This window comes from Bombus bifarius, unplaced genomic scaffold (assembly GCF_011952205.1).
Source record: "Bombus bifarius isolate JDL3187 unplaced genomic scaffold, Bbif_JDL3187 scf7180000007996, whole genome shotgun sequence".
NCBI classification, from domain to species: Eukaryota; Metazoa; Arthropoda; class Insecta; order Hymenoptera; family Apidae; genus Bombus; species Bombus bifarius.
The window spans coordinates 3455402-3472446 of record NW_022884376.1 but is presented as its reverse complement, the minus strand read 5'-3'; the positions used below and the strand labels follow the sequence as shown (position 1 = coordinate 3472446).

At 41.4% G+C, this 17045-nt stretch overlaps 1 protein-coding gene across 1 annotated transcript in view; it reads left to right on the top strand.

Moving 5' to 3' along the window:
* LOC117206071 overlaps positions 1-17045 on the top strand; it is a 115153-nt gene that overhangs the window by 17061 nt on the left and 81047 nt on the right. The window contains 20 exon segments of the mRNA XM_033445070.1: positions 6560-6615; positions 6919-7114; positions 7668-7772; positions 8155-8271; positions 8379-8626; positions 9128-9377; positions 9833-10078; positions 10250-10369; positions 10535-10668; positions 10866-11103; positions 11187-11309; positions 11397-11531; positions 11656-11889; positions 12096-12611; positions 12792-12977; positions 13073-13324; positions 13458-13889; positions 14218-14511; positions 14629-14877; positions 15062-16822. Of these exon segments, the coding sequence (XP_033300961.1) occupies positions 6560-6615; positions 6919-7114; positions 7668-7772; positions 8155-8271; positions 8379-8626; positions 9128-9377; positions 9833-10078; positions 10250-10369; positions 10535-10668; positions 10866-11103; positions 11187-11309; positions 11397-11531; positions 11656-11889; positions 12096-12611; positions 12792-12977; positions 13073-13324; positions 13458-13889; positions 14218-14511; positions 14629-14877; positions 15062-16822 (5892 nt within the window).

Here is a 17045-nt window from a genome sequence, read left to right as displayed (position 1 = left end):
AATTTATCTCTAAAGACGTTAATTACGAAGAATTCGAAGATACGATTTTTCGTTTCTAAACATCATAGTAATGCTACGAAAGCTAGGAAAATAATTAAAGGGAGCGACGAACAGGCTTCCAGCGGCATTTCGAGTTAATAACAAAAATTTTGGAATTGGTTCGATGACGAAGAACGGGCGATGAGAGCAGCACGCGTTACGCCAGTCTAGTTTGTACTCGAACCAACTCGAAGAACTTTCACTTCGCAACGGAATAATTCTGTCTCGCCTCGTTCGGCCGCTCTCTCGTTCTGAGCTCGCGGTGGGCGTATGTTTTAGGCCCGAATCACTTGCCGGCTTTTATACTTTGTTGATTCATGCCGGATGTTGCCACAGGCAAATACGATGGACGTCTGATCGTGTTCAGAATAGGAATTTCTTAACGCGCTGCAACCGAGTCTGATTCGTTTCGCACGCGGCATCGTCGACTGCTTCCTTCTCTTCTTAAAATAGCGATATCTTTATCGATACTCGTTTCGCTTGCAAACGTGACTCTTAATCGCGTCGTTTCTAGCCAAATATGGCATCGGCAGATGATATCTCGAAGGATAGCATATAATGCAAGAGCAACCGACTACTAAAGTGTAAAAATTGTCTACTGAACAAATTAAAATGGAAGATAAACCATTTTCGACAAGGTACGATTTAATTAGAAAACGACGAACAAATTGATCTGCAACGATTTTAATCATCGTCGTAAATTATGATAGATGTCCTAAATTATGACAAAGAATATATACACATATACACACGATATTGTAATAAGTAAGCGAGTAAACAGTCCATGATGTTTTTTCATTTGCACGCTTTGGAACGATACCATTACTTGTGAAAAGAAGCGACGGGCCTTCAAAAACGTATGATTACAAATCCATAAAATTTCTCTAAAAAGCGACGAACAGATGATCTCAAGCGTTCTGATAGCTCTGATGTTAATCGCGTTTGCCTCAACACATAAATCTATGCGGAATATGTTTTCGCTGAAATAACGAGCGAAATTTGATTATCGAATGCTAATGAAGCTGTGAGTCTGGTTTCCAGATTTAATTCAACGATGTTTAAGTTAATCGATTTGGACGCTCGTTCACGAAGAGGAAACATTAATGGTCGGGATGTAATCGATCATCGGTTACAAGGCGATCGGTTAAAGCCAGGCTGTTGACCTATGCTTCCTTCCTATTCGAGAATCGTTATGAAACGACGCTAATTAACGCACCAGTGGCTGCTGACATGGGGAGTGGAATTAATTCGTGACGAGATACACCGCAAATTATACGAATTACCGCAGTGATTATGTCGAATCCCGACAGAAGTCAGGTTCATTGCTTTCAGAACAATTATCAGAATCAAAAGTTGGCGAGAACGCAAAACCACTAAAATAGTCGCAAAATTTTAAGAAATTCGCCAGTATCGTCCATATGAAATTGCCATGGTAATTCACGAAAGTATTTGAACAGCGCAAAAAATGTTTACAGATATCTTATCTGCGATTCGTGTTCCGTTACAGCGTTAATGAACTCTCGAAACGTTTTGCATAACACGCACGATGTATTCGTAAAAAGTTTCTATAAACGTCGAAACATTTTCACGAGCGACTTTCTTACGCAGAATGGTGAAATTTCACTCAATTTGCAAAATTTATTATTCAACGATATGATGTTGGTTGAACTCAGTGACTAGAATTCTAGGCTGAACGTCTTTGTCCACGGGAACCGTTATTGCGTTTCGTAGCACACGAATTCGTGTCGGCGGATGACGACGACAAGCTTTCGACTTCGCTTGCATTTCTCCTTTTCTCGCGCGAATCGAATCGGTTTTGCAACAGATAGGTACGCGTGACCAAGGTGAGAGAGAAAGAGAGTCTCCCGTCGTGTCACTTTTTCCCATTAAATCGGTACAACGATTGATAAATATTTATTTTACCGCGTGCGCCTTAACGCGCTTTAGCCGGAGAAAAGGTGAATAGCGTAATAATTAAGGTTCTGTTTCAAGCTTGACGTCTCTCGCTAAATACCTAACTGTATCCTCCAGGCGTTCTTCGATGACTCAGATTTTAAGTCTCTTAGAAAAAGTCGATCTTTGGCAAACGCAATTCGCTAACAGCATTCCGAGGAAAATTGTGTTTTAAAGCGACAAGAAAATAATTTATAGTTTCATCGCGTACAAATTATACAGCAGTTGCAATTCATTAATTAACGTAATGCTATATATAATAATGTAATAATAGCTTAACCCTGTGTATATGATGAACGCTTATTAAAACGAATACTTTTATAATGATCCGTAATCACCTAAGAGGAGAAATTTCCTTCTGACACGCGCTATCTCGTACGCGTGGGACGATCCTCATCCACACGCAGTAAAAAGAAGAAAACTAGTACGAGTTGTCGGAACTACAGACATATTGTGTCATATCTAAACGCTTTCACGACACTGCAGGAACCACGCAGCTTCCATAAAACGTAAACGAATCGTGGGCGATTCGATGAAGAAAAAATTTACCACATCGCAAGGATTAAATTATTAAGCCGGTTCGTTATCCTTGATGGCGCCGCTTGTTCATAATTACGTCGTTCGATTAAGCCACTGAATCTATAGGCACGTTCGAGTGTCGAAATTAACATAAATATGGAGGGAAATCGTAAACGACGTGGGCTGGAGATTTTAGAATTTTCGAAATCTTTTAACCAGCATTTCATCGTATCGTTGATAATTAGATTGTGGATTTTTATTCATTTCGCGCGTGATCTAAAGATGAAAAATTGCATGGAGTGCACGTAATATACGAAGATAAGGAGCTGATTATAGTTTCCTATAGATAAGATAAATTTCTCTAACGAAATCCTCTTTCTCTAGTTACGGTCGTAAAAATATAAATTTCTCACAGAAATCCGTAGCTTAGTAATGATGACTATAGACAAAAATCAGAACCACTAAAAAATAATAGAGGCTAGGAAAAAATAAGAAAAATAAATAACGATAATGAGAAAATATAACAGAAATGGCAAGAAATGGAGTTATTTAAGGGCCATTAAGAGATAACTGAAAGGAGGTCATGAAAAAGGACATCGACGAATTCTTCGCATTGACCCGTTCTTTTTTTTTTTGCAAAAGGTGTCGCAATGCAAGCGCGTGGGAGTTTTGCGTTATTTGCACGGGAGATACAAACGTGTCGAGGCACGCGTGTCACTGTGGCTGGCGTGTATGCGTCGCCGACTAATTGATAGGTTTTGTCACCGTTTCCTTCTGTCTGCCTACCGGATGATATCATTGACATGGTAACACATTTCACGCCGATACCCTTACTGAGCGCCGCGACAAAATGGCATGACTTTATTTGCATAAAGTGAACGCGCGTGAGAGTGCAACACGTAGAATTTCCCTTTGTTTTGTCTCGTTCTCCACAAGAGAAATTACGAAGCTATTTAGAAAAGCGGATCGTAAAATGAAATGTGGTTCGGCAATGCTAAATTGGATAAATTGCTCTGAAAATTGTAGTTTCAATATTTTATTATTAGCTACGTTTGTATTGATAATTATAATGCCTTCTAAGCAATTATTTTCCCACTTTTATATGTACGAAGTAATGGAATATTTTATAATAACTCAGTTATTCGAACTAGAAACGCTATAGGTTCCTTTTATAAAAAATTCCTCGATTATTCTCTATCAAAAATCCGAAATTAGAGAGTATCGAAACTTTCGCGATGTAGCTGAATATCAATCTCCCAAAGTCCATGCTATTTGATTCCAAAAAGATCTCCTCGTTCTACTAATTGAATTTCAACGATGTAACATTATCTCATTCGTTAGCGTTACCCAATTAAATTATACGATAAATGCTGAATTTCAAGCAGCGTATGGTATCATTTTGTTACATCACACTTTTTTCAAATCGCTTCCGTGAATGTTTCGCGCGGAATTGCGGAAATGGCGCGATATCGACACATCTGAAATTCGTAGCGAGGAGGGTGGTTAATTTCCACGATGAGAATTTAAAGTCAACCGATAGGTAATCCACTAGGTCTGCCAGCTGTCTAGTCGTTTGACGTTGTGGAGTTAGGGGTACAGGAAGGCATCGGTACAAGCAGAAGGGACAGGCCACAGGTGTATCGTACTCGCACGTTCTCCTTTGTTACGTTCTTCCGAGTCTTCCTTTTCTGGATCTCGTGCTCCCATTCTCATCACGATACTCGTTAACAAGCTCTTAATAAATATCAACGTTCATTGAGAATATTGAGTCTATTTGCGAAATTGAGAAATTGATGAAAGATACGATTGTTCAATTTCGACTCTAAAAGACTCAATTTTTATGCAGTCTACCCAATCCCGCTGTACTATCCACGTGATTAAACGCTCGTTACTCACGAATGAAGTTAATATATGCAGACGAAGAGTACATTTGTATCGCAACATGAATTGTTTTGAGATACGACCAACAAAGGCCGTAAGAATTCTAAGGTATGCACGAATTCAAACATACGGCAAGGCTAAAAATAGGCATGATTCTCGGATTCTTCAGGCTTTTTCATGCTACGTCCCTAGTCCATTCGCAGCGAATCTTTATCAAGATCAGGACTAAATCGTCGAAGAAAAACTCGTAGGACGAGAAATCAAAAGCGCATCTTGCTATTTCTATTCCATCCTTCTTCGCCCTTCGTTCCGCCTCCTTTTCGCCGGTTTCTTCGATCTCGCTCTCTCTTTACCTTTCTCCCTCGAACGTTTTCCCTGACGATCTTCCTCTTTTTTCCTAGCGTCCTTACCGCCGGTCCCCTCCTACTGTTCGTTTTTCCTAGCCATCTTTCTACGTTCCTCCTGCTCCTTCCCCTAATTGTCCTTCTCTTTTTCCTCGTGTCGACGTTCCACCGTGCTGCTCTCGCGCGTCCTCGATCGTTCCTCTCTTCGCGGCGAATCCTCCTCCCTGCACGTACAGTCGTTAACATTTCGCCGCGCGGTTAATCGCCAGCCCTGACTTATTGTGCGACGTGCCAGGTTCTGAGCTCGCGTACGATGCGTCCGTTCTGGGCTCGCCGCGTTCACCATAAGCCGCATAGCACGTAAAGGACGCCTTCCGCGAATCGCGTGCACCGGCGTCCCCTGAAAACTCCGCTTCCGGTGCCGTTGCATCGCCATGAAATCTTTATAGGTGCTTCGAGAACGACGAACGTCTTGGAATTTCTCAAATGTTTCTCGAATACTCGAGAACACAGATGTTGACAAATACTATACGTAACTCTAATAGTAGTACTTGAACGTTTATAGAAACTTTTTACGGATATTATTACGCGCGTCAGACGAAACGTTTTGAAGTTTCGTTAGAATTGTAACGAGACACGATTATTATACGATATAATACGATTATATCGATGCAATTTGCAACACCGAGAATGTGCATAGAACATACAAGATATTCTTGTAAATATTTCAAACATCATCAATATAATGGCGATAGTCGTGTCTCGTTACGGTACTCATGCAAAAAGTTTCCTATAACGTACGTAACATATTTCTAAAAATGTTCTATAAGCGTTCGAGTACCTCTGCCTTTTATTGGAAGCATGTTTTTGTCGTTTTCAATGCTACCGATGGGGTTTTTAATGCTTGAATTTCATCCGTCACGGATTTAAGGATGCTGTATTGAAGCTTGAAAGCGAGTTAAAGTTCCTTGCATGCCTATAATTAGGTACGGAGCAAAACCTGACGATCTTTAGTCACGAAGAAAACCAATTAACCTACAATCATCTGCTCTATCTGCGCATTGTGTTCCCAACGTGTGTACCGGCCAAGTTTCTTTCATTTAAAAATCTTCTCACACTACCTTTCTTTTTACCATAATTTATGTTGAATTTTAAAAACTCCGAGGGAATAAAAATTCACTAATTTCCTTTAACCTGATATGCTGCTGTTGCATAACAGGTTGCTGCTAACTATCCTTGCACCTAGCGGCCCAGAAACGGGCTTCTTAAATTTCAAAACACCACGTAACCAGGAAATTAGGTTTTCAGGGCCAGGGCTAACGTAAGTCGATATAGTTAGGTTCGGGTTTATTCGTGAGGGGGTCGCGAATGCCGATATACGGCTGGAACAGGTGTTCTCGTGTCGGTTCCCTCGGTAAATAGCATCGACTAGTTTCTTCATGTTGCACGTCGAGCCTGCATTTTTCGTTTGTTCATCGTCAGAAACTTAATATTTCTGTTCGTTGAGTTTTTGCTCCTTCGTTATGCATCAGCGATCTTAATAATAATGTTTCGTTGTTGCGCGAAGGATTGTTTTTCGAGTGAAACTGACGTTGGAACACGATGTCGTAAGATCAACAATTGGACGAACGTAACCCAGGGAATCGTTAAAAAAGTACAAAAGGGTTGTGTCTGTTTGACCACGAGTCATCGTGAGAACGAATCCTATTGCGGTTCATCTTACGAGAAATGATAGAATTCTGCGGGATATAATTTTTCATAAAAATTTTGTTAGGTGGAAATTAATGTGTTGACAGATGTGAATTAATTGGTTTCCGTTTCAGCCAAGATGAAACATCTTTGGCCGTTGGTGGCGTGGATACTTCTATTCCTATGTCCAGTAAGTAGAAGCGATTTTATTTCGTTGAGAGTATTTCTAATTAAGAGCATTATTTTCCTTGGAATTTTAATTAATCTGTTATTTTCTTATCTTTAATGGTTACACGTGCGAGCGTTTAACACGTTCTACATTGTTTTTGCGCGATTGTGTGTATCAGCGGCGGCGCATGAAAGAAAGTGTGTAGATTAAGATTTTTGAAGCGTAAAATACTCATAAAATTCATAGATGCAACTAGAAAAGTGATTTCAAATGTTCGACCGTACGCGAGGTAATATTCTAAACAGCATCTGTAACATCTTCTAGGCCGAATCTCTGAGAGGACTCGGCCACGGACTAAGGAGAGAAGTGTTCTTCCTGAACCTCGAAGACGGCTACTTCGGCTGTCAGGTAAACGAGTCGACGGACATCTTACAGCTACTGGAACTCTCCAAACTGTGCGACAACAACGTCGATTGTTACCAAGGGACGGACGAGCAACGCGAGAGATTAAAATGCACAGGTAACGTGTTATACAGTATCTTTGCTACATCCAAGGAAAACAACACGGAAAAATAGTTGTCCGACCAGATCTTAACAGGAAAAGAAAGGCTTTACCTGTTCCACGACGCGATCGCGCTACCGTTACAATCTTCGCTGTTCCTTTACGTCATTCTGTTGTTCTCGGCACCGATTACGCCAGCAAAGCGATCCTCGCGTGAAACCGCAAACATACTTACGCCTCGCGCGTAACGCAGCCTCGTCATAGCAATTACGAGGAGTCGCGAACTTGTCATCACGTTTCTACTCCATCGAGTCTGTCTTCCGCCGTCGATTAATCGGCGACATTCATTTTTATTATTGTTATTCCGCTGGTGTTTGCACGCGCGTTAAACGCAGACGTTTTGCCTCGACGATCACGAACGGATGGATGATGAACGCGTTATGTAAGGGAAACGAATTACTCATAGTAATCGACATGATTTTTACCCGATGCTGTTTTCTCATAGGATGACTAAGGGATTGTATACCCACGATGAATCGGTAATTGATTTACACCTTTCTGTTTGAGATAGACGATTGTACCAAGGAGGACGGCACCAGGTGTCTGAATGGCGTCTGCTTGGACTCGGTGTGCCATTGCAACGACGGTTTTGGTGGTTGCAATTGCCAGGTGCCAGGTAAAAACACTTGAAACTAATCTTTTACTCGTAAATAATCTAATCAAGTAATTCCTCTAACTTCTCAGAAGGCTCAAGTCGTTTGGTCAAATTTTAGAAACGTTATTCTGTATTAAAGTACGTCGGGAAATTAGAAATTAAATAATAGAATAGCTCTCGAAGAACAACTTATTAATTAGAAAATTTTGAAATTGCCGAAAGCTACTGAGTATCTGGAAAGTAAATAAATCGGTCGATTTGAATAAATGAGAAAAAGACCGAAGTATCTACTTTCGACAATTTGCCATGTTACCACTAGACAGTTGAAATTTAAAGCGCACCTTTACTAAGTTTGTCAATACGTAGTGGTCATATTTTATGGAAATGTAAACACATGTTGCAGACGAGAACGAGTGCAAATACCGTCCCTGTGATATATTCGCGCATTGCACGAATACTCTTGGTAGTTTCCAATGTTCCTGTTTCCCTGGCTATCAAGGCGATGGTTTCCACTGCGAAGGTACGTACGCGTGTCTGATCATTCTCTCTCGCACTCTATCATTCTGCTCCATTGATTTCTTACGTTATACGAGATCGTTTTATTTTCGCTTGGACGCGTGTCTACAGATATCAACGAGTGTGATAACCCGGTACTTGCTGCGAGATGCGTGGAAAACGCCGAATGTTGCAATCTCCCGTCGCATTTCCTATGCAAATGCAAACCTGGCTACATCGGCGACGGCGAGGTACATTGCGAGGATGTGAACGAGTGCGCGATATCTGGTGCGTGTGGTGATAATACGGTCTGCAACAATATTCCGGGGAACTACACTTGTGCCTGTCAACCTGGGTTCACGGGAGACCCCTACGAAACTGTAAGTATTTATATATGTATACACAGGGTGTCCCAATTCTTTCCGCCTATACGTTGTCAGTATATTCTATGGGATAAAAAAAAAAAAAAAAGAAGAAAGAGAAGAATCAGAAAGAAATGTCATACGAGCGTATGCCATTGGGAACATCGTTAAAGAGATACAATAGGAAAAAGAAACGATAAAGGAAATGAACAGCAACGAACATTTACTATGAAACAAGGTATGGATAGATCAGGAATATCTACGTTCAGTAATAGTCAGAAGGTATCGTAATACTTCGATGACTATTGGTATATAGGAAGTATGTAGGAATACGAATTAATAATAAAAAATATAGACAAGCCTGTAGGTAAAACGATATTGTACAAACCTCACTGTGTAAGGCGTATACTTTCTTTTGACTCTCACACTGTACATGTATACGGAAAGTTTTTTGGAGGAAATAAAGATAAAATCATTGGGTGTTTGCATATGGTACAAGAGAATATTAATTTTGTGTAGTGTATCGATATCAACGAATGCGATTACGCGGGTGCTTGCGGAAGGGGTGCCTTGTGCGTCAATCTTCCGGGCGCCCACAAATGCGAATGTCCCGAGGGATATAACGGCGATCCTGAAGAAGAATGCGTGGACGTCGACGAATGTCTGCGCAGTCCTTGCGGTCGTTCAGCTGAGTGCACAAACGTACATGGCAGTTTCCGCTGCTCTTGCCCGGAAGGAATGAGTGGCGATCCTTGGGTAGGCTGTCACGGTGGGTAACTCGATTTCTAATTATCCGAAACATTTTCTTACTAACTTACGAGCCCAACTGAATTTCTATCGAATACCTCAATATTATTACGTATATATTAGATTGTAGATTACATAGATTAGCTTATAAATCCTGATAATGGTAAGATAATGGTCGGAAAACAACGAAGAAGATCGATGCATTAAATATATTAATTAAATATATTAATTTAAATAACAATCTGAACTTCTTAATTATTCGAGATCCGAGAAAGACAAAGATAAATTGCAAAATATTATATACTCGCCTATTCGTTGATCCGCGGAGACGTACGAGCCTCGTTAATAGCGTTATTTTCGATAATATTAACAAAAGAAGATTCTTAACATAGATTTATTAGATAACACGATTAATAAACCATAAACAGATTAATTGAAACACGTAGTAAATAAATATTGACTAACCATCGCTAATAGATATAAACGAATGCGAGGAGGGTACACCGTGCGGCTCGGATGCTGAGTGCGTGAACACAGAGGGTAGTTTCGAGTGCAGATGTCAGACAGGCTATCAAATGGATGAAACGCATGGTTGCATCGATGTGAACGAGTGCAGCCGGTTGGATGCATGCGCGGAGAACGCAAGATGCATCAACGTACCAGGATCGTATAAGTGCATCTGCCCCCAAGGCTTCATCGGTCAAGGACTAACATTATGCGAAAGTCAGTCATCACCTAACTCATCTTATTACAATATTAAAAAAGAGGAAAAGTAACATTTTAGTCTCATTCTGTCACTGGCAATCCCCAGATATAATTTTTAATCGCCCAATCCCACAGTAACAAAATGATGAAATTAATGCTCAGCGCCTGATTAACCGTGTTGATTAACAGACGTGAACGAATGCGAGAGAAATCCTTGCGGCGAAAACGCTGAATGCAGCGACACGATCGGCAGTTTCGTATGCAGTTGCAAGGCGGACTACACTGGGGATCCGTTTAAGGGATGCAGCGGTTAGCAACTGAGATTATAGTTTTTCCATGAATTAATTACACTAATTGCTTGTTAAATTTGAGACTTTAAAACGGTACAAGGCAACAAGATATTATTATATTTTCTTCAGCGTTAATTCTTCTCTTCTATCCGTTGAACTTCGATATTGTTTCTCTGTTTCTCAGATATCGACGAATGCACAGCATTAGAGAACCCTTGTGGAAGGTATGCGATTTGCAAGAACACGGATCCTGGTTACAATTGCGTCTGTCCACCGGGATATAGTGCCAATCCCAATCCGACAGTCGCTTGTGAACAGGTAATTACGTTAATTTTTTGTCACTTTACTATGTCTTTTTTAGCGAATTTTTCTGAGATTGGAAAATGTTCATTATTTTTAACCATTTTTTTTTTTACTAAAATTTCATGGCATCACGTAATCTTTATTATACTTAACTGATTTACCATTTTTGTTTCTCTCTCTATTCATCAACTGTGAAATTACAAAATGTTCAGACCGACGTGACAACACTTTGCAAATCAAACTTCGACTGCGTGAACAACGCCGAGTGTATCGAAGATCAGTGCTTCTGCAAGGACGGGTTCAAAGCCATTGGAGCCGAATGTGTGGACGTTGACGAATGTCTTTCGAACCCTTGTGGACCTGCATCGATTTGCAGCAACACTAGGGGCAGTTATCACTGCGAATGCGAGTCTGGCTTCGTTGGAACTCCGCCACACATACCTTGTAAAGGTAAATAAGTTTCGAATAATCGTGATGAAAGAATAATGTTAATTACAGACAGACATCTATAAATATGATTTTACGTTTCATAGCACCGTGTGACGAAGTAACTTGTGGAGATCATGCGTACTGCAAGGCAGATGGACACGAAGCTTATTGTATCTGCGAGGATGGCTGGACTTTTAATCCGAATGACATTGCAGCTGGATGCGTTGGTAAGTGCTTTGAAATGTTGTTAAAAATGATTAATATTTCAGCATTTTGATGGATAATCAATAATACTTGAATTCTCTTTAAATTAGATATAAACGAATGTGACGCGATAAATGGTCCTTCGGGACGTTGCGGTAAAAATGCCATCTGTACCAATACTCTGGGTGGATTTAGTTGCCAGTGCAAACCTGGATTTTCTGGAAACGCCTTCAAACAATGCATGGGTATACTATAAAATTCGATACTTTCGAAAATTCGAGAACAGACAATAAAAATTTACTATGTCATTATCCTATATTATTAAGATGTCTGTATTAGCACTGATGTTTTATTGTCGATTTAAAATAGACGTAGACGAATGTGGCAGACCAGATGCTTGTGGCCACGGGGCTACATGCACCAACACCGAGGGATCTTATTCCTGCACCTGTCCAGAAGGGACCATTCCAGATCCCGATCCTTACATCAAGTGTGTGGGCATAGTTACCTGCGAAGTCGATGGTGATTGCCCCGGAAACGCCATTTGTGATCCACAGAAACGTTGTCTGTGCCCAGAACCCAATGTTGGAAATGACTGTAGACGTGAGTGAATTTTCTAGTCGAAACATCGAATCGTTATAGAATTTTTCTCTCAATTTAAGTTTAAAACTAATATTCTAGTTATGAAACCAGTCCTGACATCAGGAAACTGTATAGAATATTTTACGCTATTTTATTTTACGGAATCTTTTCCTACAGTTTCACAAAGAATTCTAATATTTTTTGAATAACTTTTTTCATAAAATCAGACCCGTGCGAAGACTTATCTTGCGGACCAAACGCCCACTGTATGCTGTCAAACGACGTGGCTACGTGTTTGTGTCGCAGTGGTTACACAGGAAAGCCAGGAGTGAAGGGCGGTTGCAGAGACATTGACGAATGCGCCATTAATCCGTGTCCTCAAGGAGCGATCTGTAATAACGAGCCAGGATCATTTTCCTGTCAATGTCCCAGTGGCACCACAGGTGATCCTTACAGTGGTGGTTGTCAAGAATCGAAGGCTCCTCATGTATGCGGACCAAGTACTCCGTGTCCTGCTGGAGAACAGTGCATCAAGGATGAATTCGTGGGGAGCAGCGTTTGTATTTGTCAGAGAGGATATACTAGGGATCATGAATCTGGTAAATGTAGAGACATTAACGAATGTATGGAACTCAGAGATAAACCTGCCTGCGGTGTTAACGCCATTTGTAAGAATTTACCTGGAAGCTACGAGTGCCAGTGTCCGCCTGGATTTAATGGAAATCCGTTCTCCCTTTGTGAAGGTAACGTACTTTTGTTTTTAACATTTGCAAGATTTATTAACACTAGAAAGATCGGTTTACAATGTGTACTTAAATACACTGCAGATCGCATATGTATTTCAAATCGTCACGATTCGAAATGATTCAATCCTGTGTTAGAAGAATATGAAATCCGGCGTAACCATTTGACGATAATTACAGAATGCAACAGTATCGAGTGTCAATGCCAGCCTCCGTATAAGATCGTCAATGGGAAATGTATGTTGGCCGGATGTTCCAAGGGAGAAAAATGTCCCAGTGGTGCAGAATGTATCACCATTGCTGGAGGAGTCAGCTACTGCGCTTGTCCCAAGGGTTACACTACCAAGGCTGATGGTTCTTGCGAAGGTTTATATCAAAATCTTCATTCTTCTTCGACCAATCAACTTCATTTACATTATCAACATAACCGAAACGAACGATGCAATAACATTCACTTGCAGATATAAACGAGTGTATCGTTGGACACCAAGTATGTGGCTACGGAGCAGAGTGCGTAAACCTGCCAGGATCTCATCAGTGCGTTTGTCCACACGGCTATGGCGGAGACCCATACAACGGTCTGTGTTCTCCGGCTCAGAAAAGATGCACAAGCGACAACGAGTGTAAAGCCAACGAAAAATGCGTGCAGCCTGGTGAATGTGTTTGTCCACCGCCATTTTACACGGATCCTCTCGATGGAAATCTTTGCAAGAGTAAGCGTCTCCATATGAAACACTATGCTCAATATCTGATTCGAGAAATTCGCGAGAATCATTTTAAATTATTGTTCACACATTTTTCATACATTTCTTAAATACACATACATGTTCTCTTTTTAATTTCCAGATCCTTGTGACCGGTTCCCATGCGGTATAAACGCAAAATGTACACCAAGCGATCCACCGAGGTGTATGTGCGAGGCTGGTTACGAAGGTGATCCTCAACACGGTTGTGTGGACGTGAACGAGTGTGCTAATAATCCCTGTGGTCACGGTGCCTACTGTATTAACACCAAGGGCGATCACATTTGCGAGTGTCCAAAGGGAACAGTGGGCGATCCTTACGGCGGTGGTTGTACTAGAGTCGCTGTGGCTAAGAACGAATGTTCTTCTAACGACGATTGCGACAATATCTTCGCTTGTGTCAATGGAAGATGCGTGAACCCTTGTGACAATATACCTTGTGGACCAAACGCATACTGCGAGCCTGATAAACATGCTGCCTGGTGTCGATGTGTAATTGGATTTGTGGAAGGCAAGAACAACGAGTGTGTTTCACGTGAGTATTATATCTTTATGTAATCTTTTAGCGCGTTATGTTCTTTAAGTGATTTCTCATACAGTCGTGTTTCTTACTATCCGTAATTTGTCTTAAAGCACGATCTTTTTGATTCATCGGAACGAGATGGTTCAGTGAACCTCCGATTACTACGCTAAATATTTTGAAGTTTTCATTAGTAGTTAGTATATATAATTAGTACTTTCTTCGGTTCATTCAGAGAGAATTGAGACTGAGGAAGGTCCGAACGTTAACGTTAAACAATCGCGATATTTTACATGATTGTTTTAGTATACCCAAAAAAGAATTGTAATAAATGATTTTACAGAGTGCGATGGTTTCGTGTGTGGCTCTGGAGCACAGTGTATCGTGAGTTATAGTGGACCAACGTGCAAATGTATCGAAGGTTTCATGGGGAATCCGTTCCCTGGTGGTCAGTGTCAACCGGACGTTTGTTCTCCAGAAGTTCCCTGCGCAGAACCAAGCGTGTGCATAAGTGGAAGGTGTAAACGTCGATGCGAAGGCATAGTCTGCGGGGTTGGTGCATCTTGTGACCCAGCGACGAATAAATGCGTGTGCAATCCTTATTTCATTGGAAATCCGGATCTCCTCTGTATGCCACGTAAGTGTTACACGAAATGACGATCAAAGATTGATCGAGCCTCTCGTCAGAGAGCATATCGATCAATTCCATTTTTCCTAAGTTTCTCAATTTAATATATTTTTCGTAATTTGATAGCGATTAATCCAGCTGTCTGTGATCCTGCTTGTGGCTCTAACGCTCACTGTGAATATACGTTGCAAGAATCTAAGTGCGTGTGCAATCCTGGTACCAGTGGAAATCCGTATCATGGTTGTGGTGTGCAACAAAAATCTGATTGCTCCACTGCTTTGTGTGGCAAGGATGCACATTGTAATGCTGGACCGAATGCTGTTGAATGTTTGTGTCCGCCTGGATACGCTGGAAATCCGTATATTCAGTGTCATGGTACGTATTATTGAAGCAAAGTCACACTGCCCTTCCTTAAATTTTGGCAGAAAGTTCAAGAATTTTATAGTAACTAAAAAAGATATCAATCCATTTTTAAATCGTTTATACCCATTTGTAAAAGCCTTTAAAGAAAATTCGAGGATAATACAATAATGGAGGGAAATTTTATTAATTTCTTCAGATATCAACGAGTGTAATGGAAACGCTTGTGGGAGCAACGCAGTATGCATCAACACTATCGGCAGCTACGACTGTCGCTGTAAAGAAAGTTACTTCGGCAATCCCTTCATCGGTTGCCAACAGGTCCAGGTCGGTCCTTGCACCGATCCATCAAGCTGCACCTGCAGTGACTCGGTACCTTGTCCATTCGACTACAGCTGCGTGTCTGGCAAATGCATAAATCGCTGCAGCGATGTAAAATGCGGACCCAGATCAGTCTGCCAGGATGGAGCTTGCGTGTGTCCACCTGGTTATAGTGGCAACCCCAACGACTTGATCAAAGGTTGTTATCTTCACGGTCACTGCTCTAACGATCTCGATTGTGAACCTCAACAGATCTGCTTCCAAGTTGGGAAAGGTGTTAGGAAATGCGTAGACGCGTGCAGCAAGTTACAGTGTGGTCCAAACGCATTATGTATCACCCAGAATCACGTGTCTTCGTGTCTCTGCGTCGATGGATACAAGGGAAATCCTAGCAATCTCGTAGAAGGCTGTAAACCATTTAAATCAGTGGTAACACCAAGATGTGAACACGATTCAGATTGTTCTGAAGGTTCTTTCTGTATTCTTTTGGACGGTGGTGTCCGCGAATGTGTAAATCCATGTAGCAAAGTAGTCTGTGGTGCTCACCAGAAGTGCGAGCCTGATATAATTCCTGGTCACGCTACTTGCAAGTGTCAAGACGGCTACGAATGGAATCCGATACTATCCTCCTGCGAAAAACCATCTGTCCCTGATTGTATCTCCGACGATGATTGTCACACTACAGAAGCTTGTAGGCCAGACGCTCTTGGTGTATTAAAGTGTGTCTCTGTTTGTAAAAGTTTCACCTGTGCGATTAACTCCCAGTGCATGGCGGAGAGACATCGAGGTCGCTGTGAGTGTTTGCCTGGTTTTATCGGCAATCCAAACGATCGTCAAGGATGTCAAACACCTAGGAAAGACCAGTGTTCCACTGACAGCGAGTGTCCAGAGGATCAAACCTGTAGAAGCACCAAAGAAGGTCTTCTGACCTGTCAACCAGTCTGCAATTTCGTTTCGTGCGGTCCAAATGCTTTGTGTGTGGTGCATAATCACGTAGCTAATTGTGAATGTCCACCTGGCCTCTACGCTGGTGATCCCAATGACGTTGTAAAAGGATGTCGAGCTGTTCCATGCGTGTATAACATCGACTGTCCACCCACTCAGCTTTGCAATAGATTGACGCACACTTGTTACGATGCTTGTGATGAAAATGCTTGCGGTGTGAACGCTGTTTGCATCGCGGATGATCATAGGGCAATTTGTCAGTGTCCTCCAGGGCTGAAGCCTAATCCTGTTCCTGACGTCGAGTGCGTTCCTCTTGAAGCTTGTCATCCGAATCCTTGCCATGAAACAGCTCTCTGTGTTCCTGGACCATCCAGCAATCCTGTTTGTCAGTGTCCACCAAATTTTGTCGGGGATCCTTACGTGAAAGGCTGTCAACCGGAAGGATATTGCGCCAGTGTCAAGGATTGTCCTGTGCATTCCATTTGTCACAATCATCGATGCGCCAATCCTTGTGAAAACGCCTGTGGATTGAATTCTATTTGCGATATTATCAATGGCCAACCCACTTGCAAGTGTATTCATAAGTTTATTCCATCTTCAAAGGGCCCGCAGGATGGTTGCGTCCGCGCCACGAATTATTGCAACGTCGACGCCGATTGCGTAGAGAGCATCTGCCTTGAAGGACAGTGTATAGGTAAGATTTGTCTTTCCGATCAATTAATGCCAGAATTATCGATTTGTAGCATCGCGTGTACTACTCTTCGGCAATATGAGCCAATGGAAATTAGAATTTAGACGAGCAAGGAAAAAATTGCTGGAAAAGATACGAAATTCGTAATTTTGACGAGTTTTCTAGTAGTTCTAATAATAAATACGAATTTACTGTGCGAAATGTGATTGATTTTATTAAGAAAGAT